We start from the raw sequence: 22,285 nt of genomic DNA on the forward strand, positions 1-22,285 counted from the left end.
AAAAAAAAAAAAAAAGAATGCCACGTATCCAAATGGTAGGCAGCAGCCCTTGCAGCCCCTGCGCTTACTCTCTTTATCCCCATGCTTTCCAGTTTCTCTTCCAGGGTGTCCTCCAAGATTGGCCTGAACTGCTTCAGCAGGGTGGGGTTTCGCCTCAGAGCAGCCAGCACATTCTGCTGTCCGTCTCGGGAGTCCTCCAGATCTGCAGCACACAACAATCCACCAAGGTCAGCCCAGCCGCCCAAAACCTCCATTCTCAAAATCACGTAGCACCTGCGTGGCCCTCACCAGACCATGAGCCCAGAGCCACGGACCCCACCTGAGTGTCCCTCCCAGACACTGGGGATGTTTCTGCTGCTGGCTCCCACTGCTTCAGACCACATACCTGCCTGCAGGATTCTCCTCCCCTGCCAGTCCGGGCCGCCAAGATCTGGGCTCAGTGCTGCTCAGATGAATCTGGGATTTGTGGGCTTTGGACTTGCTCTTGAGCCCTAGCAGCAGCTTGTTGCTGAGTTCCATTCCTCCCCCCAACCCAGTTTTATTGAGACATAACTGACACAGAGCAGCTTATACATTTAAGGTATATAGCATAGTGACTTGACTTTATTCAGAGATTATCACAGTAAGCTTAGTTAACACCCGCCCTCTCATACAGATACAAAAGAAAAAAATGAAACAAGTTTCCCCTTGTGATGAAACCTCTTGGGGTCTACTCTCTTAGCAGCTTTCCCGTCTGTCTTCCAGCAGTGTTAACTCTGGTCCTCCTGTCCATGACCTCCCTGGCACTCGTTTCTGCTCTCACGGGCACCTTGTACCTTTTGACCACCTTCCTCCAATCCCCTTCCCCTATACCACCTCTGGTAACCACAAATTATGATCTTTTCTTCTACAAGTTTGTTTTTTGGTTTGTTTTGATTCTACATATAAAGGAGATGATACAGATTTGTCTTTCTCAGACTTATTTCATTTCACACAATGCCCTCAAAGTCCATCCATGTTGTCACAAATGGCAGGCTTTCCCCCCTTTTATGGCTAAATAATATTCCATTATATATATATATATGTACCTCAACCTCATTATCCATTCATCCATCAATGAACACTTAGGCTGTTTCTGTATGTTGGCGATTGTAAACCGCAGATTCCAGGCCCTGCCGGCTGCCAGCCCTATGTGATTCTGGCCCCAACTGACACTCTCACTTACTGCTGTACCACGTCTGCTCCCATCCAGGGGATTGAATTCTTCATGGGACAGACACCATAAACTCCCTTCAAGCTTACTGTCTCTAGAGATTAGAGACTCGCCCTTCAAAGCAGTACACAGAAGGACCACAAGAGTTAAAAATGCATATTCCCTGGCCCCACCCTCCAGAGAGTCTGATTCCGTAAGTCCAGGGAAGGGCCCTGGAAACTGCACTTTAACTTGTCTAAACGATTATGGTGGAGGTGAGCCACAGACCATACTGTGAGAAATGTGGACCCAGAGGATAATAAAATAAGCTATTACAATAAAATGTGGCCATTGCTGCAAAGAGGCCTTCCAAGGAGACGGGTCCAGTGTGGGGTGGGCAGTGGGAAGGAGGGTGGGCACACTGCCCTTAGAGCAGGACCAGCCCTTAGATTCACTCAGTAGACATTTTCTGATAAGTAATATGGAGAATGAACAAGCCTGTACTGGGGTGCTGGGGGGCACAGAAGAAGACCCTCAAGGGGCTCACATTCAAGAATGATGTCAACTGTGGCTGCACATTTGAATCTCCTGGGCCCCATCCCAAACTAATGACATCAGAATCTCTGAAGCTAGGCCCTAGACCTCAGATCTTCTAACACCCAAGCCTGAGAACCAAGTGTTCTAGAGCAATGGTTCCCGAACTGTGAGCCTGAGCGATGGCACCACCAGGTAACTTATTAGAAATGCGGATTTTCAGATCCCACTCCAACCCTACTGAGTCAAAAATTATGGATTGGAAACCCAGCAACCTGTGTTTTAGCAAGCTGCCCCCCACAAGGTTGATCCTCCTCCATCAAGTCCACGCTGGGGCACAAGCCCCAACCGTGGCCACACATCAGAATCACCAGGGGCTTTAAATACTAACGATGCCTGGGACCCACCTCCTATATGTTCTGTTAAGGTCGCGGGTGGGGGGCTGGTGGGGTCCTTGGAGAGTTACAAGTGACCTGGGTGATTCTTAATGTGCAGTCAGCTGCAGACAGCCACTGGTGTGACAGTGGGGCTCCAACAAGCATCAGGATGCCCGGAGATTGCAAACTGCGGGACCCCACCCCAGAATTTCTGACTCTGCTTATGTGGGATAAGGCTGAGAATCTGACAACTTTCCTTTCTAACAAGTTCCCAAGTGGTATTTTTCCTGCTGATCCGGGACTAGAAGAGGCAGGCCAGCATACAAAGAGGTCGAGCACAGTGGATCAGTGTGGGAGACACCAGCTTCGTGTGACAAGTGAGATGGGTAGGGGTCAGCCAAAGCACCCTCCTCAGCTCGGCTCTCTCTCCATGACTCGGCAGCCTCTGCGGAAGGATTTGGTTCCTCCACTCTATGGACCTCAGCAGGTCCAGTAATGTGTTGTGTTACTCAGCAGAGAGCTTCCCCCAACAAAGTTACATGCATCTCTAATTTGTACTTCTAAATTCCAAGGTTAAGTGCACAGGATGGGGGTGGGAAGTAGTAGAGGACTAGTTAAATAAATTTTGATGGGGCACCTGGGTGGCTCAGTGGGTTAAAGCCTCTGCCTTTGGCTCAGGTCATGATCTCAGGGTCCTGGGATTGAGCCCCACATCGGGCTCTCTGCTCAGTGGGAAGCCTGCTTCCTCCTCTCTCTCCCTCTGCCTGCCTCTCTGCCTACTTGTGATCTCTGTCTGTCAAATAAATAAATAAAATCTTTAAATAAATAAACAGATAAATAAATTTTGGTTTACCCATCCAACAGAATACTGTAAAGCCCTGCAAAAATAATGAAGCAACTGTACACAGAGGGACAGGAAATGATTTCCCAAATAAGTTGTTGAGAAAGTAACCAAATACAGAGCAGTATGTATAGTATGATCCCATTTGGGAAAAAGGAAAAAAATGCATACACATATGTGCTTATATCTGCACCAAATATCTCTGGAAATATAAATGAGAAAGCATAGCAGTGTGATCTCTGGGTGGAAACTGGATAACCCAGCAGGAGGGAGACATACTTCTCACTGTACACACACCCTTTTGCTCGCTTGCTCACTTGCTTGCTTGCTTTTTTTTTCTTTTTTTCCAAGAGCATAGATTACTGTCTCAGAAGTAAAGGAAGAAATATTCATTAAAAAACAAAATTCCAGGGCATCTGGCTGGCTCAGCCATTGGGCGTCTGCCTTCAGCTTGGGTAGTGAATCCCAGCATCCTGGGATCGAGCCCCACATCAGTCTCCCTGCTCAGCGAGGAGCCTGCTTCTCCCTCTCCCACTCCCCCACTTGTGTTCCCTCTCTTGCTGTGTGTCTCTCTCTCTGTCAAATAAATAAATAAAATCTTTAAAAAAAAAAAAAAAGAATGTTCTTAAAAAAAAAAAAAAATTCCAGGGACGCCTGGGTGGCTCAGTGGGTTAGACCTCTGCCTTCGGCTCAGGTCATGGTCTCAGGTTCCTAGGATCGGGCCCGTGTTGGGCTCTCTGCTCAGCGGGGAGCCTGCTTCCTCCTCTCTCTCTGCCTGCCTCTCTGCCTACTTGTGATCCTCCTCTCTGTCAAATAAATAAATAAATAATCTTTAAAAAAAAAAATTCCCATGGTGAACTCTTTGGTGACACAAATAAAACCCTTTCCTGGGTGCATTGGTTGGGTCACTTTTGTCATATCAGAGCCCAATTCCAGAGGGCAGGCCCTGGTCAGCAGGTCAGCTGCCCGCACTCCCTGATCTCTCCTGGGAGCTCTTCTCCCCAACTCCCCCAGGAGCTCCCACAGTCAGAGGAAAACTGCTATTTTTTTTTCCACTTCTTCTTTGCATCCCCTAAATCATCTGTTTGAGCTCTTTCTGCATACCAGACTCACCACCGAACGGACTGAATGAAAACAGAAGGTGCCCACGACTGTGGAGAGGGAGCCCAGGCAGATTCCGAATCCCGCCTCCGCCTACCTGCCGGCTCTGTGACTCCAGGCAAGTCGCTGGCCCTCTCTGGGCTTCCCCATCAGTGAGCCATCAGATCGCACCTTAAGGCCTGTGTGTAACCTGCCTGGCACACACAAGGTGCTTAAAGTACTCGTCTCATGTTCCTACTTCCCTTTCCTGGGCTTCCAGTAGCCAGACACAGTGAGGGAGAGACAAACTGGACAAGGAGGACAAATGCAGGATTCGTCCTGCATTAGACACCGGGGAAAGAGAGTCATGCCTCACCTTCCTCAGAAGAGTCTTCTGTGACCACAGCCTTCAGGCCCTCGCAGGTCCCTGAGGAGAGCCCAACAGTTAGTGGCCCCAATGCCCCGGATACCATCCCTGACTTGGAGGAAAGTGCAGAACACAACGTGATTGCGGGCCAGAAAGAGCAAGCCTTCCAGTCGTTTCTTCACCAGGAGAGGCAGGACGGATGGAGTTGCAGTCATGAGCACAGACAGCTCGAGCCAGAAAGACCAGAGTTCCCAGCCCAGCTTGCCCTTTGCTGGTCCTTCACAACCCCACGTGGTGGGGGCGGGGGGGAGGGGGCTGTCCCAGAACCTCAGCAAGCCCCAGTCTCCTCATCTAAAAAATGAGTCTGATAATGCTGGGTCCACATTAAGTAGTGGGGACAACATAATGAGACAATGAATCTAAAGTGCTTGGCGACACACGTGGCACACATCCCAGCCCCAGCCCTCAGGACCTTCAAGGCCACAGGGAGGGTGCTTCTCTGACCTTCTGGCCAAGCTGGGGAAGGAACATCTGACCTAGAGGCAGGGATTAGGGACAGGCATGTGGGTTTGCAAGAAAAGGCAGAAAGCTGGCTAAAGAGACAGGACAGAAGAAGTGGGAGTCCAACGGGCCAGGTTTCATAAGGGCCTGGCCAAGGTCCTCCACACAGGGGCGGTCTCCTGTGTGTTACTGGCTCCCTTTAGACACCAGCATGTGCATCCATGAGACACTCACACACACACAAGAAACATACAGCAGCACACCAGGGTACCCAGAGGAAGACTACACATACTCTAGACAGTCCACATTCATATTCAACTTGCTACACCCTGAGAGGAAGGTCAAAGTTGATGGCTCGAACCCTAGGCATGAGGAATTAGAATCTTTTCGTGAAAAGCTCCATCAGTCACTGCCCGCAGGATCCTACTGTTCCCTGGGTCTCCACTACCCCACAGAGAAGACCAGGCCAGGCCAGAATCCATCTGTCTGTCCCAGAAGCAGATCTCTTCTTGCCCTCCCTCACCCAGCCAGCGAGCCTGACACCCCATGACCCAGGAGCTGCTCTCACTGCCACCCCCTCATTCTATAAACTGACTGGTGGGGGACAGGAGAAAGAAGAGGCCAAGACTATTAGAAAACACCCCATGAGAACTTACCCTCCTCCTTCCTGAGAGACATGGTCTGGATCTGCAAAGATACAGAACAGAACAGGCAGCCGGGAACCCTGCTCTGTGCCGTAGGCCTGCCCAGCACCATAAAGAAGGGACAGTCAGTTTCCATATCCCCCACTGGGAACTAGAAGGAACTCGGAGAACGCTGCCCCAACCCCCCAGTATGCCTCCTGCCATCCATATGTAAGGGGGGTGGTGGCACTGAGGTTGAACAGCAGCATCCAGGATGGGGAGGCAAGAATGCTCCTCTTCAGAGAGGGACTGTGATTTGAAGGGCAGGAGCCCCACATGAGTGGAGTGGGACAGGCATACAGCAATACTGCTGGTACACTTGGTGGACAACCAGGGTGAGGCAGGCTCCCCCCACCATGGGGACATGAGCTGAGGGCCCCCTGGGCGGAAGGAGGCATGAGCTGGACAGTCATTAAACTGCTGAGCCCTTCCTTTTCCAGAAGGTGCCTCTTCATCCTCCTTCCACACAGTTGCACATGGGACAGCCATCTGTGACAACGTGACCGCACACCACAACCATAGCCAAGTGTCTAGGTTGGGGCAGAGAACTCTGAATTGGAAACATGTGAAGTCAAGAGCCAGTGGCAGCCAACTGGTTTGGGGTTTGTTTGTTTGTTTGCTGCTTGTTTATTTGTATTGCCATATGGGGTAGGTATGATGTGAAAGCTGATCTTCAGAATAAAAGGAACAAGTTTACGCAGATCTAGAAAAAAGGACAGAGACACACAGCAAAGGAAAACTCCTGACCACATTCATATCTCTCGTTCTAGTTAATCCCAGACTCAGCTGCTCTCCTGCCTTGAACTTTCTGAGACACGCTGTCTATCCTTAAGACAAATTTCCTCTTCTGCTTAAGCTTCAGTTGTTTTTTATTATCTACTGATGAATGACACATCCAATGCCAATTTCCAACTACTTCTTTCTTTGCCTACCTCTATTCTAGAGACTCTAAAACTAATTATTTGCCTTCTAACCTTCCTTGCAGCTATGGTTGCCCATGTAATACAGCTCTGACCAATAAAATATAAGCAAAAGTCTGAGGAAGGGGCCTTTTCATCAACTTCTTCTACTGAATATGCTTGTGATGGTTGGGGCTATGGCAGCCATCTTGCAATGATAAGGGTCAAACATGAAAACAAAAGTCAACCCACTGAGGATGATAAAAAAGAAAAACTGAGTTTGGATTTTCAATGACATAATTTTGCTGCTAAATCAAGGCCATCAACTGTCACCTCTTTTGACGTTACAATACAAATAAACCCCTACTGATCTATTCTAAATCCAAGTTTAGCCAATGGGCTCCCTAGTGAAATATCTGCAAACAGGAGTCCTGGGTAACAGAAGGAAGAAATTTCCAGACTGGACCTGAGGTGGCCAGAGCAGTGAAGAGCTAAGTGGCGGGAGGCCCAGTAAAATGAAAAGCAGAAGAGAGGGTCAGATCCATTACCCGAGTGAAGTACAGCTGGGAGAACTGAAAACACAAAAACCAGGGAGTGGGAACAAGAAGACTGAACTAGATAGTGACAGGAGGTGCTCTGCTCAGAGAATCTGTGTGGAGGGGGTTTCAGAAGCAAGGCAAGGCCCTGAAGCCACAGAGGGGCCCCTCTGATGGCAGAGACACCTGTCCCCTGACTTGCAACTCAAAAGGGGGAGCTGAGCCCAGACTGGGCAGAGAGTTAGCAGTAGGTCAAGGGGTCAGCTCTAGGAGAGAGGTGCTATGTCACACCATACTAATTTGTGTGACAACATCTTCAGCGTCCATTAATTTAGGACAAGTGTTTTGACCAGGAAAAGATGTCTGAGAACACAATGAAAAGAGCCCAAGTTTTGCAGTGCACTGCCTGGCCAGGGCTGAATCCCCACACTGGCTCTTATAGGGTATGCTCTGTGGACTTGAGGGAGGCACCTGCTTCTCCAGCCTGTTCCATCATCTGTCAAAGGAAGATGGGAGGAAGCCAATGTCTGCCTTGAAGGGCAGCAGTGAGGTTTAAATGAAGTAATATACCAAGTATCAAGCAGGTGCCAGCCTTTAGACAGTGTCTGGTGTTAGTGTGAACTTAGCTCAGGCCCTCCGGACAACAGGGCTATCTTCAGCCTGGAAAGAGACAGCCGCAGCTTCATCACTCTTTTCTCTCCTGAGAGAGCCTCGTTAATGAGACCACTGCCAGTGAGTCCGGAGAATCAAAGGAGATCCTCACAGAGAAGAGGCCTAGGGGCCCCAGGGCCTGGCAAGGAGGAGGGACAGACCTACCATCTCCTCCTGGGAGGCAATGAGCCTGGCTTGTTCCTGGAGCTGGGCGCGGAGAGCACTGATCTGGCGCTGGGACCAGGCAGCTGCTTTCCTCTGATCCTGAGACAGGGAGGCCCGGAGCATCTCGTTCTGCTCCTGCAGCTGGTGGGCACAGGGGACTCAGTCAGTCAGGTGTCGCAGCAACCTCGGAGTGCCCGGGAGCTGCAGGGCCTGCTCCTGGAGGCACATGCTGGCTGCAGTTTCACCTAAAGTGGGGTGGGGGCTTCCAGACCTGGGCAGGTGGCTTCTAACAGGATGGACTACTTTCCAGTTTGGGCATATTTCCAAGCTGTGCTTGAGGGGAAGTGAGAATTGGATACAGACCCCTACAATCAGGGCAAACAGGCTTTCTGTCCAGCATGACCACCCACGGAAGGACAGTCAGATAACCTGAGGCCATTCATGAGTCATCCAATAGTGTTTTTAGGGAAAAACCAGAAGGTGAAGAAAATACTGTCCCGTGCTGTTGTAAGAGTAGATAGAAGATGAGACTCTTTCTATTTGCATAAAGATACTCTAGAAAAATACCCAAGAAAGCAGTACAAGTGGACAGACAGCCACGGGGTGGGTGATGGGGGCAGGTAGACAGAGTTGGGGTGGAAGTGAACCTCCATATATTTCAGTACACTGTACTGAGTGTGCCTTCATATGTTTCTTCCACTTTTGGAATAAATTAAACCGTATTTCCCATCTGAAGATGTTTCAAATAAAATAAAACCATCAGATGGTAGGGGCTCCTGGGTGGCTCAGTGGGTTAAAGCCTCTGTCTTCAGCTCAGGTCATGATCCCAGGGTCCTGGGATCAAGTCCCACATCGGGCTCTCTGTTCGGCCAGGAGTTTGCTTTCCCCCCTCTCTCTCTCTGCCTGCCTCTCTGTCTGCTTGTGATCTCTCTGTTAAATAGACAAATAAAACCTTTTTTAAAAAACCCATCAGATGGGAATTACTGGAAATGGGAGTGCTGGCCTCTGATCTGAGCACCTGCCTCTTCTGGGCTTTCTGTAGGCAGTACCTGGAGCTTCTGATAACCAGCTTCCTCCTCAACTTGCTTCCTCCTCAGGGGCATTTTCATAGGAGCTGTTTTCTCATCCTGAGGCCTGCTGCTCCCTATTCCCCGATCTCAGTATTTGACCCTTTCCATGTGGGCTCCCCTTGAATGATGGCTGAGGTTCTCTCCTGGGTGGGGTTTCAAGGAAGAGCGCAAACATGAAATGACCAGACAATGCATCTAAGGTTTCCAGGCCTGGTCTCTGTGGACGGCCTGAAGGGGTCCCTGCATAGGGGACCACAGAGTAAAGCAGGTGTTGGGTTCAGAAGACAAGTCCCAGAGGCCCTGACTCCGGGCCAGGGAGGCTGCTGTTTGGGTGGCTGACCCCTTCTGGGGATTGATTGGGGTCAGCCACCAGGAACACCATCAGCAACCAAATACTGGTCAGTTTGAGGGGGCTAGTGATAGAGGATGGGGGTGCCGTAGGGTAAGAGGAGGTTTCAGGAAACCCAGCTCCCCCTGACCACCCAGAGTTACCTCTTGCTTCTGAGCTGCATGCTTTCCCTGAAGTTCCTTCATTTTTCTCTTCCATTCTGCTTTCTGAAAAAGATAAACAGGACTCTGGATATCAGAATGTACTACAAAGCTACAGGAATTAAAAAGTGCTGGCTCATGATTAGGCAGAGTAGTAAAAAGAACAGAAAGCCCAGACAAAGACTGGGGGGTGGTGGGGGATAGAATCTTACTCTGGGGGAAATAGATTATTGACAAATGGAGTTCAAACAGGTGGCTAACTACCTGGAAAAAAAATATATGAACTTGAATCTTTATTTCATATCTTAAACCAAAATAAATTTTAGGTGGGTCAAAGATTTAAACTTAAAAATTGGAAGTGATATCAGTAAAACGGTACCATAAGAAATTCCAGCTCTCAAACCACCCACAGGTGCGGATTCCTCTGTGGGAGCCCAGGAACCCAGCTGAGAGTTTCTGACACTTCAAAAGAGGAAAACAAAAAAAAATAAAAAATAAAAAATAAACCTGAGAATAGATGCAGTCCAGAGAAGTTTCACTTTACCTGCCTCAGCTCTCCCCAAGGAGGCACAGTTTGATGCCTAAAGAGACACCCCCTCAGCCTGCAATTTTTCCTATGAAGGAAAGTGACAGCAAGTGAGCAGCCACCACCCCAGCCTCATGGGGTGCTGCCCAGGAGGCCCACTTCTTTCCCCCGCCCTCAGAACTGGGGGACAGGGCAGAGCCAAATCAGCCTGTGGCGCCCAGCATGGGGATCTCAACAACCATCCACAGATCCGACTGGCTGGTTTGTAGACACCAGGAGGTGTAAGAGGAGAAGTATTTACCTGCAACCAATATTAAGTTATTATCAGCTTAAAATAGACTGCTGTACTATAAGATGGTTTATGTAAATCTCACACTAACCACAAAAAACCTATAGCAAATATGCAAAAAGTGAAGGAATCAACGCATACTATTACAAAATAAAACCATCACATCAAAATGGAAGGCAGCAAGAGAGGAGGAAAGGAACAAAGTAACTACAAAACAGTCTGAAAACAATTAACAAAATGGCAATAGTAAGTCCTTACTCACCATTAATTACTTTAAATTTAAATGGACCAAGTCCTCCAATCAAAAGACACAGAGTGACTGAATGGATTAGAAAAATAAGATCCAGCTATAGGCTGCCTACAAGAGATTCATCTCAAGGACACACATAGGCTGAAACTGAAGGGATGGGAAAAGATATTTCATGCAAACCACAACCAGGAGAATGGGGTAGCTATAACTCCGTCAAAGGCTTTAAGTAAAAAACTGTTACAAGAGAATAGTCACTATATAATGATAAAGTGGTTAATTCATCAATATAACAATTGTAAATATAGAAGCATCCAAAATCAGAGCACCTAAACATATAAAGCAAATATTAATACAACTGAGGGGAGAAATAGCAATACGGTAAGAGTATGGGGCTTCAATGGCCCACTTTCAACAACGGAAAGATCATCCATGCAGAAAACCAAAAGGGAACACTAGACTCGAATGTCAGTATAGACCAAATGGGCAAGACAGAAATATATAGAACATTCCACGCAACAGCAGAACCACCTATGGAATGTGAAAAAATATTTTGCAAACCACATATCTGATAGGGAGCTCACATCCAAAATATGGGGAACTTCTATACCTCAGTACAAAAAGAAAAAAAAATTAATAGACAAAGAGTCTGAATAGACATTTCCCCAAAGAAGGCCTACAACATTAGACATTAGTGAGCACAAAAATGTAAATCAAACCACAATGAGATACCACACCTTACACCTGCAAGATGGCTATTATTAAAATAGATATAGGTAGATAGTTAGATATATAAAACAAGTGTTGGTAAGGATGTGAAGAAAAGAGGATCCTCATACACTGCTGGAGGGAATATAAATTGGTGTAGTTATTATGAAAAACAGAGTGGAAGTACCTCAAAAATTAAAAATAGACTTACTCATTTCCCCTGGTATCTCCAAGGTAGACATGAAATGTATTTGTTAATAAACTTGTTTGTTTTTCTGTTATTAAAAAAAAAATTTAAGGGTGCCTCAGTGGCTCAGTCAGTTAAGCATCTGACTTTTGATTTCAGCTCAGGGTCATGAGATGAGCTCCACAACGGGCTCTGTGCTCTGAGTACAGTCTGTTTGTACCTCTTCCCCTGCACCTCCCCTCTCTTGCAAATGCCCTCTCTCTCTTTCTCAAACAAATAAATAAATAAATAAAAATTTTTTAAGAATTAAAAACAGAACTAACATGTAATCCAACAACCCCACTTCTTGATACTGACCCAAAAAACTGAAATCAGGATCTCAAAGAGATACCCTCCCATGTCCATTGCAGCATTATTCACAATAGCCAAAACAGGGAAACCTAATAATCCACTGATAGATGAATAATAAAGCAAACATGGTACATACATACACTGGAATACTATTCAGTCTTAAAAAAGAAGGAAATCCTGCATCAACATGAATGAACCTAGAGGACGTTACACTATGTGAAATAAACCAGATAAGAATGACAAACACTGTATGATTTCACTTACTTGTGGAATCTAAAACTCATAGAAAGAGAGAGAGAATGGTAGTTGCCAGGGGTTAAGATGAGGAGAAAGTGGGAAGGTTATGGTTAAAGGGTACAAGGTTTGTTCTACAAGATATGTTGTATATTTAAAATTAGCTAAGAAGGTAGATCTTATGTTGTGTTATCACCACACACACAAATAAAATAATAATAATAATAAAGAGGGTGGGAAGAAACTTTGGGAGGTGATAGATATGACTGTGCCCTGATGTGGTGATGGTTTCAAAGGTAAATACTTATTCCCAAACTCACTGAGTCATGTACACCAAATATGCACAACTTCTTACATGCCAATCATACCTTAATAAAGAGGGACGTATGAATGAAGGAATACATAAATAAATAAATAAATAAGGCCTTAAAGGAAACACAGAAACATTTTCTTTTTAAACCTCTGAGTGGCCATATACAAAAGATTGATAATTTGATCATTTTGACCACATAAACATTATTAATTTCATATGGCCAACAAAACTGGAGGCACAATATTGTGGGGGAAACAACCACAAGAACAAGGACGCCTGGGTGACTCAGTCGGTTAAGCATCTGCCTTTGGCTCACGTCATGATCCCAAGGTCCAGGGATTGAGTCCAGCATTAGGCTCCCAGCTCAGCAGGGAGCCTGCTTCTCCCTCTGCCTGCTGCTCTCCCTGCTTGTGCACTCTCTCTCTCTCTGACAAGTATGTAAATAAAATCATTTTTAAAAATTAAATAACCACAAGAACAAGAAAAGTTTGGGTTAAGTTCCATATATCATAGAAACTCTCAAATTGGTAAGGAAATCCATAGACAAGGAGGCAAATGATGAGAACAGAGGTCATTTCTTAAAGTGAAACCTGTAAAACATCAAGTAGTAAAAACAATTTACCAATCTCAGTTAGACTTTAAACTCTTTCTTAATAATCTTAGCAAGCAGAAGCAGAAGCACAATCTGATAGAGTGATCAGGTCCTTCCTTGTCCTGGAGCAATCAGTGACACAGACCAAATGTAGCTGGACCGTTGTAAGATTCCTCCAGTGGTGGCCGGAGCCACCTCCTGCAGCCTCAAGAAAGCAGACTGGGTGCCAGCCTCTCCAACTCCACACCCAGGGGCCTCCCAGCGGCAGCATGAAATCGGCCTGGGTGGGAAAACTTACACCATGGACAATGGCAACTGCTTTACAAATTAAAGCTTTTTTCGGTCCAGAGAGTGGTTGTTGGATATTTACCATCACCAACAAGATCCACTGGAAATGCCTTCAAAACAGGACACTGTCACACTTCCTTAGAGTTGTTTTCAACTGGGTTGGAACCAAAATGAGGGTGAAGGTACCCAGTAAGGGACATAACTGTATGTATTTTGAAAAGATGCCAAGCAAACCTGATATTGCTCCCATGTGTATACCAGCCTCACCTGAGAACCCTAAGAATCTGATCCCATGCTTTCATGTATCGGCAGAAGGTCTGCAAAGGTAAAACCTGATGTCTTCCACATGAAAAAATGCTCAATATCATTAGCCATCAGGGAAATATGAATCAAAACCACAATGAGATACCACCTTACACCAGTCAGAATGGCAAAAATTAACAAGACAGGAAACAACTGTTGATGAGAGTGGAGAAAGGGAAACCTCCTACACTGTTGGTAGGAATGCAAGCTCGTGCAGCCACTGGAAAACAGCATGGAGGTTCCTCAAAAAGTTGAAAATAGAGCTACCCTATGACCCAGCAATTGCACTACGGGATATTTACCCCAAATATATAGATGTAGTGAAAAAAGGGGGTATATGCACCCCATTGTTTACAGGAGCAATGTCCACAATACCCAAACTGTGGAAGGAGCTGGGATGCCCTTCAACAGACAAATGGATAAAGAAGATGTAATCCATATACACAATGGAATACTACTCAGCCATCAGAAAGGATGAATGCCCAACTTTTGCATCAACATGGATGGAACTGGAGACAACTATGTTAAGTGAAGTAAGTCAAGCAGAGAAAGACAATTATCATGTGGTTTCACTCATATATGGAACATAAGCAATAGCATAGAGGACCATAGGGGAAAGGAAGGAAATCCAAAGTGGGAGAAATCAGAGAGGGAGATGAACCATGAGAGACTATGGACCCCAGGAAACAACCCGAGGGTTTCAGAGGGGAGGAGGGAGAGGGGGTAACTGGGTGATGGGTATTAAGGAGGGCATGTGCTGTGACGAGCACTGGGTGTTATAAGCCACTAATGAATCACTGAACAATGCATCAAAAACTAATGATGTACTATACAATGGCTAACTGAACATAATAAAATAATAATAATAATAAAATAGAAAATATCAAACTGCATAATGCATAGAGAAGATAAATATTATTTTGTATAAAATATATTTCCATTTTATTTGTACATACATGAACACATCAACATAGGTCTATCTGCATATGTGCACATATATGTATATGTAAAATGTAAAATTTTCTTACTGTGCATGAATTCAAAAATTTTAAAGGTTAAAAAAAACAGAAACAAAACAAAACAAAAACCTAATGTCTTCCAACTTCCATAAAGCCAAGAGCAAAACTGAGAGACTTTGTTGAAAACAATATAGCTGGCTGTGGGGAAAAGGGCAAGAGCCCTCAGCTCACCTGAATATCCATCTTCTCTCTCAGGACCTGGAGCTCCTGAGTCTGCCTGAGTCGCTCCTCAGACTCCTCATCCCGCAGTGACCCGAGATTGGACTCCACCACACTGTGGGACTGCAGCACCTGCAGTTTCTGAAAAGTCAGGGCCCAATTTTATTCAGATGAAGATCTAATCTTGATGTTGTCTTTTATACGGTCAGAAGGGCCCACCACATCCCACCACAAACTCCAGCTTGTCTTCACCGGACATCTATGTGCCTATATATATTCACACAAGTGTGCATTCCCCTCCACGAGGGTTCCCCTGAGAGCTCAGTGCTTACGCAGGAGAAGCAGGAGCCCATAGACAAAAAGAATTCAAGAGCAGAATTTCAACTGCACTGAAATTCAACTGTCCCCAAAGCCCAAAGCTCACCAGACATTTCTGCCCCCATTTCCTCCTCAGTCTTGAATACGCTGAAGAGAATTAGACTCTTAGAGGCTTTGGGAGGGTCTCATGCACTCTGGACCGACCATTCCCTGAACACTCCTGTCCCTCTTCCCATCAAAAACTGCTGGCTGTCACCAAGAAGGCCTGGCTTTGCCTGGCTTGGAGTGGTGTCACCAATACCTAGTGATTCCTGAGCGTGCAGTGTGTAATCTGAAGGAAAAGGCACAGAAAGGGGGATCCAAGAGAACAGGCCTTGCCACCTGTGGTTACACTTTTAAACATACCACTTCTGCAGTCACAAAAGCAAATTATCTCCATCTCTATTACCATACCAAACTCACAAGCCCCCCCCATTAAAGCTTTAAAGAACTGCACGTCCCTGAGTTTAACTTACCATTCTTCAACTCTTCTAGACTGCTAAAGCAGTATCAGGTAAAATCTTAACCATTTCTAATTGAGTATTATCATAGAGTAAAATGCTTTTTCAAGTGTATGTGCAACCCTCAGCTTCTGATGTGTCATTACTGTCTTCACACCGATGTTTAGACAACCAAAGAGCAGTATTTCTCGGCATCACAAACCTTCATGGCAATTTCCATTCAACTAGGGACTCCTTTGGCAGCTGGATTTACCCTACATCTTCTCTCAAGTTCTCTCTGCAGTCAGGCAACTTAGCCAAAGTAAGCTCACAGGCCTTGGTATCAAAGAGAAAATTTTGAGGAGAAACATCTTCAAGAAGTATTTCTCTTTCATTGGCCCTCCTAACACCAAGGGGAATCTTTTCTTGTGTAATGAGACAGACAGTCTTACTGTGTTATTTATTCCCATGGTAAATGAAATCTTATCTTTTTCTCCCCCAAATAAGAAGAAAAACTAACAAAATAATTATCCAAATACACTGAGATGTGTGTATCCATTTTGGTTCCTATAATAAAATGTCACTTGAGAGGAGATGGGGGCAACATACGGACACAAAAACACAGCATAAGCAATCCTATAGAGGAAAGACCAAAAAAATGATGTTCTGGTTTAGGAAAATGTGATCCAAGTTAAAAAGAAACCATGGATGGTAAGAATTATGTCCTTATTTATCAAAACTTCAAATGTCTGAACTGAAGGAACCCTCTGAGGTGGTTTCTGAACAATAACTCCAAATTCAAACCAATACCTATCTATCAAATGTCTAGTCAGCTAACACCATGTTGGGGGAGGAATGGGAGTCAGCAGGGGTGTGGGCGAGCTCAGGAATGATGAGCACAGAGTTGGTAAGAGCATGAGCTCCGTGGGGTAGAGTGGCATCTTGTCGCCCACAAATCATCCCTGACCACATGCGGGAACATTTAGGATGGGAGGACTTGGGTCACTAGAGATAAACACACACACACACACACACACACACACACAATCATCTCAACCCCAAGCCTTCCCCATCCATGACTTCCCATCTCAGATTGAGATGATGGACCACCCAAGATCCCACGCATAACCTATAACGATCTCCTCCTGGAAAAGTTGTCCAGGTGTTTCTTTAGCAAAACATAGAATGATTGTGAGAAATGCGATCAGACAGTTCATTTTCAAAAACAAAACAAAACAAAACAAAACAAAAAAAAATATATATATATATTCTCCTTGATGCTAGCAGGACCAATAATTAGAGCTATATATATTCTGAACATATTTCTCCTCAAAACATTTTCAGCCATACAGTCATACAGGCTTATATGGGAAGATACAGTCCAGGGATAATAACCTACAATAAGGTTTTCCTGAATAAACCTGACAGTAGACCCAGTAGAAGAGCAGAGGCTTTGAAGTTTCATAAGTCAAGTTCAAATCCCAGGTCTACCTCTTAGTAGCTGTGTGACCCCATAACATGGGGCCTCAATGTCTTCTCCTGCAAAGGAGGAATGATAATAGCTTTCTTTTAAGGAACTTTAAAAAAGAAATAAGTAAACGGATATTGTACCTACTTTGAGAATGTTATGGTTGTTTTGTTGTTGTGAGAATTAAAAGTTAATGTCTATATATAAAGTGACCCACACAGGAGCTGTGAACCAGTAACTACAGTCAGTAAATCTTATTATTATGTGTGATCTCCACAGACCCCAGCAGAATGCCTGGCAGGTAAGCAGCACTCAACTCACAATTTGCTGGGAGAAAAGTGCATTCATTTAAATTCCGCTTCATCTCTTGTCCAGTGATGAAAGAAAGCTCTTTACAAAAATAAAGATAATGTCTGGGAAGTTCTTACTACATACCAGACAATGTTAAGTGCTCTCTATGTGCTAATGTAGCCCTTTCAGCAACCTATCTTACAGAAAAGAAACTGAGGCACAAAAAGGTTAAGTAACTCACCTAAGGTCACACAGCCAGTATGTGACAGAACAGGGATTCGATTCCTGGCACCGGCCTCTGTTACCCGGCCTCACATTATATTAGCCCAAATGGCAGATGAAATAAAACAAGTACAAACTAAGAAATAAATTTTGAGAATAAACAGCTTTTTAGCAAAAGAACTTTCAATGCTTTTGTGTTGGGTACCTCTTCTAGCGCAGAGTTATGGCTGGCAACACTTTTAAATTCATCCCAAAATAATTTTTTTAGCTTGTCTATTTCCTCATATAGCTTGGCCCGCTCTTTTTCTTTCCATTCATCAAATTCTTTCTTAGCTTCTATTTCCTTCTGACGGGTGATCTCTGCTTCCTGGAAAGAAAAGCAAGAACAATAGACTCATTAATTCCACATTATGGCAAATATTGATTGAGAAAATGCTAGGGCTCCTTGTCTGGGCAAGTCACTATGGAGACCCAAAGAACATTCATTACCACAGTTTGGTCATGGAGCGGGACAAGTCTTATCTGAACTGTAAAGACCCTTGAGGATAGGGACCCTGTCTTTTCTCTCCCTTTGTTCGAGGCATAGTTGACGCTCGATAAACGAGGAATGATAAAATGAGGAAATGAATGAAGAATGACTACATGAAGGAAGGAGTGAGGCAAGTTTACATATCTTCATTCTACAATTATCTACTAAGTGCATCCCTGAAACTGGACTTTGGAGTTTATCCAGTCTTTGTTCTCAAAAAAGCGAACCAGCCAGGTAAAGTAAGAAGCTAACATTCTGGTCCAAATGCCCTCACAGGGTGCCAGAAAAGGCAGGAAAGTGAAATTCTCCGCTTTACATTTGGTCATACAGATCTGGAAAAATAATTGAGTTTTCCTTCCCAGACAACCCCAAATCATTTGCCACACTCAGGAAGATGCCACCCTGGTGCCAACTCCCAGCAGCAAAAAGCCAGCCAGACTTCTGGTCCTGTGGGAGACAGGTGCCCCATGGGTCTCCTGGGTAGTCCACAAGCAGCTCTCCCCGGTGCCTCCTCTCCATGCCCACCTGCAGCTGCCGCTGCCTCTCCGCCTCCCTCTGGGCTTCCAGCTCTCCTTGGGTCCATTTTAGCTTGGCCCGAAGCTCTTCCAACACCTCCTCCACTGGCTGTTCCTGCTTCTTCTGCTTCTCTGTGGGGTCCACGAAAAGAAAGGGTGGCCAGTTTAAGTGAAAAAGTGAGTGGAGCACCGTTCCTCGCCTAAGCAATCAGCCACACCTCAGGCTGAGACCAGTTCTGCCACTTCCATTGGACACTGACCAGGGGCAAGTGACTTAACCTCCCCGAACCTCAGTTTTCCCAAGTTGGAAAATGAAGATAACAGCACCCAGCTCAGATGGGTTGTTGTGAGGATGAAATGTGATAGTGCAAAGTGCTTAGCATACTGCCTGGCCTGACAGCTCCATAAACGTGAACTATGATTGCCATTGAAAATAACTATTTGGGCAGTCCTGACTCATGCATATGTAAACACGAGATCAGTAGAGTAACAGAAGCAGCATACAAAATAGCACGTGCACAGTGATTATTGATACAAAAAACATATCAATGGGTCCTGACAGCCATCAGAGAGGAGTTGAACATAGTGAAGATAATTGTAGTTTGAAGTTTACTTTGTTCAGAAACACAACAAAGTATTAAGTTTCAAATGAAAAAAAAAGCAGCATGTATTATGAAGAAAAATTTCAGCCAAGATTGCTTTAAGTGCATGGATGCTTTAACTTTTCTAAGATTAATAAAAAAGAATGAATTGTAAGAGAACATTCTAACTAAACCACATATTTATAAACCAAGATTTACAGGTTAATGAAAAAGACACCAATAGTACTTGAACATTTGTTACTTTTCAAAGTACCTTTAGTTCCTATTAGATAGATGGCATCATTATTAAAACTCTAAGCCTGTCTCTGAAATGAGATATGGTTTTCCCCAGATTGGACTTTTTGGAAACAAGCAATTTTTAGATGTAGTGAAAATTAATTTGGGTTAACAAAGTGATTTGAGATAGTATGAAAAAGAAGAACAGGGGTATTGAAAAGCCAGCTGCCTGAGAATAAAAAGATCATGAACATTAATTTAGCAAAAGTTGCCTTAAGAACATACTTTCCCTCTCCTTCAGCACTTAACCTTAAGAAAATAACAAGGAATATGCACAAAGATTTATATACGGGAATGTTGATCATCATATGATTTCCAAAAGGGAAATTTATTTTTTTTTAAATATTTTATTTATTTATTTGACAGAGAGAAATCACAAGTAGTCAGAGAGGCAGGCAGAGAGAGAGAGGGAAGCAGGCTCCCCGCTGAGCAGAGAGCCCGATGCGGGACTCGATCCCAGGACCCTGAGATCATGACCTGAGCTGAAGACAGCGGCTTAACCCACTGAGCCACCCAGGCGCCCCCAAAAGGGAAATTTATGAGTAACCCATATAAAGTACAAAGTAATTTAATCGTGAAATAAATTATGATAATCAGAGGATGGGATACTATGCAGCCATTAAAAATCATATTTTCTAAGATGACTGAATGACATTGAAAATGTAATATATTCTTAATTGAAGATAAGCAACAGTTAAAACTGCATAGTATAGGATTATATATGTACACAGAAAAATAATGACATAGAACAAACCAAAATATTAACTAGCTGATACTGTCCATGGTTTTTATTTTCTCTTTTCTACACTTCTGTATTTAAATTTACCAGGTCAAGGGACACCTGGGTAGCTCAGCCAATTAAGCTTCTGCCTTCAGCTCGGGTCATGATCCCAGAGTCCTGGGATTGAGTTCCACACCAGGCTCCTTGCTCAGTGGGAAGCCTGTTTCTCCCTCTGCCTCTGCTCCTGCCGCTTGTGTGCTCTCTCTCTCTCTGGCACATAAATAAATAAATAAATCTTTTTAAAAATCAACAAACATTTTAAAAAGATAAATTAAATTTTAAAAAATTTTTCCAGGTCAAAGACATTTTTCCCAGCTTTTTATTGTGGTAAAATATATATACTATAAAATTCAGCATTTAACCATTTTTTTTAATTTTTTATTTTTTATAAACATATATTTTTAGTCCCCAGGGGTACAAGTCTGTGAATCACCAGGTTTACACACTTCACAGCACTCACCAAAGCACATACCCTCTATATGCTTTAAATAACTCCCATGGACCCCCTCCCCCGGCCCCCCACAACCATCACTTTACTTTCTGTTTCTATAAATTTGATGACTCTAGGTACCTTGTATCAGTGGAATCACACAGAATTTGTCCTTTTGAGACTGACTAACTTCACTTACCATAATATCCTCAAGGTTCATTCATGTTGTAACATGTTACATAATTTCCTTTTTAAGGCTGAATCATATTCCCTTGCATGTATATACCACATTTTGTTTATCTAGTCATCTGTCTATGGACATTTGGGTACTCCAACATCTTAGCCACTGTGAATAATGCTGCTATGAACATCGGTATACAAATATCTCTTCAAAGACATGTCTTTTTATCAGAAAAACTCATTTAAGAAGAAGAAAATCTGGGGGTGCCTGGGTGGCTCAGTGGGTTAAAGCCTCTGCCTTTGGCTCAGGTCATGATCCCAGGGTCCTGGGATCAAGCCCCGCATCCGGCTCTCTGCTCGACGGAGAGTCTGCTTCCCACCCCCGCCCCCGCCTGCCTCTCTGCCTAGTTGTGATCTCTGTCTGTCAAATAAATAAATAAAATCTTTAAAAAAAAAAAAAAAAAGTAGAAAATCTGTTTTTCTTTAGCAGTCTCCAATACAGAGCCAAGAAGAATTAGATATATAATAAATGCATAAAAATTAAGTAAATGGTGCTGTTTTAAACTCTAAGTCTGCTCTTTGAAAAGGAAATTAAAATGAAAAAAATAAGAAAAAAGTTTTATTTAATGAGATTTTTATATTTATATGATTTATATTTTCATATTTATATTTATTTTTTGTGTTAATAGCTATTTCTTATGAACCACAAATGTAGATATAAAGAATGTAAATCTCTTTATGGGGGAACATACAGTCTCTCTACTTGTTTTGGAATTTGAAATGGTAAAATTAAAGTGATTAAGTCATAGTTAGCTCATGTACATACAAAATGTCAAAGACCTGGTCTAACTGCTCATTAACCCCCCTTAAGCCCCTTCCTAGTTAGCATCAAAAAATAGCAGATTCATAGGAGAATAGAAGGTGAGGACCCTTCAGAGTCATGCCATTTGACTGCCCCATTCACAGCAAAAGCCACTGAGACTCAGAGGGGGTGCATTGACTGTGGTCACATCATAGAAAGGAATAGAGCTAACACCAGAACTTACCTATCTGACTCCCTTCTTCTCTACACACATGGTCAGAAACCCTTCCAGACCCACATGGGATGGGTCCCCCACCACCCCACAGTAGATGATGAGATCATCCCCTTCTTTACTGGATAAGGTCTGAGGACAGATGTGATGGTCTACATGCCCCACACCCACTGCAGACCAGCCCAGACTCTTCGACCATCCCAGGAGGGCCTCCTAGACTCACCGCCTTCTACTGTGCCTGTGTGCCTGCGTTGGATGTGGCCCCGGAGGAAGGTGGCATTCATAAACGTCTTGTCACACAGGTGGCACTGCACAGAAGGGAAATGGTGGTAAGCCAGGATTACAACACCTGGCTCAACCTGGTGTCCTCCCAATATCAAAATTCCCATTGCCGTGGGCTTCCAGGGCTGCTTCAGAAATGAAGATTTGATCTGAATACTACGGTGCGCTGGGAACTGGTGAGCACTGACTAGGTATTTGAGGACACCAAGGAATTTTTGTTGGTTTTTTCAAGGCATGATGATTCCCTTGTATTTATATTTAAAAGTGAGAGTCCTTGCCTTTTAGAGATACATACTGA

The 22,285-nt window shown here is 44.3% G+C and overlaps 1 protein-coding gene across 5 annotated transcripts in view; it reads right to left on the minus strand.

The window, feature by feature from the left end:
• DZIP1L (DAZ interacting zinc finger protein 1 like) overlaps window positions 1-22,285 on the minus strand; it is a 42,875-nt gene that overhangs the window by 8,558 nt on the left and 12,032 nt on the right. For all 5 annotated transcript variants that reach the window (XM_059390988.1, XM_059390989.1, XM_059390990.1 and 2 more), the window contains 9 exons: window positions 21,929-22,013; window positions 18,413-18,534; window positions 17,564-17,725; window positions 14,593-14,721; window positions 9,368-9,430; window positions 7,806-7,946; window positions 5,528-5,558; window positions 4,380-4,430; window positions 69-202 (listed from right to left, as the gene is read on the minus strand). In XM_059390988.1, coding sequence (XP_059246971.1) covers window positions 69-202; window positions 4,380-4,430; window positions 5,528-5,558; window positions 7,806-7,946; window positions 9,368-9,430; window positions 14,593-14,721; window positions 17,564-17,725; window positions 18,413-18,534; window positions 21,929-22,013 — 918 coding nt within the window. The remainder of the gene's footprint in view (window positions 1-68; window positions 203-4,379; window positions 4,431-5,527; window positions 5,559-7,805; window positions 7,947-9,367; window positions 9,431-14,592; window positions 14,722-17,563; window positions 17,726-18,412; window positions 18,535-21,928; window positions 22,014-22,285) is intronic.

This window comes from Mustela nigripes, chromosome 2 (assembly GCF_022355385.1).
Source record: "Mustela nigripes isolate SB6536 chromosome 2, MUSNIG.SB6536, whole genome shotgun sequence".
NCBI classification, from domain to species: Eukaryota; Metazoa; Chordata; class Mammalia; order Carnivora; family Mustelidae; genus Mustela; species Mustela nigripes.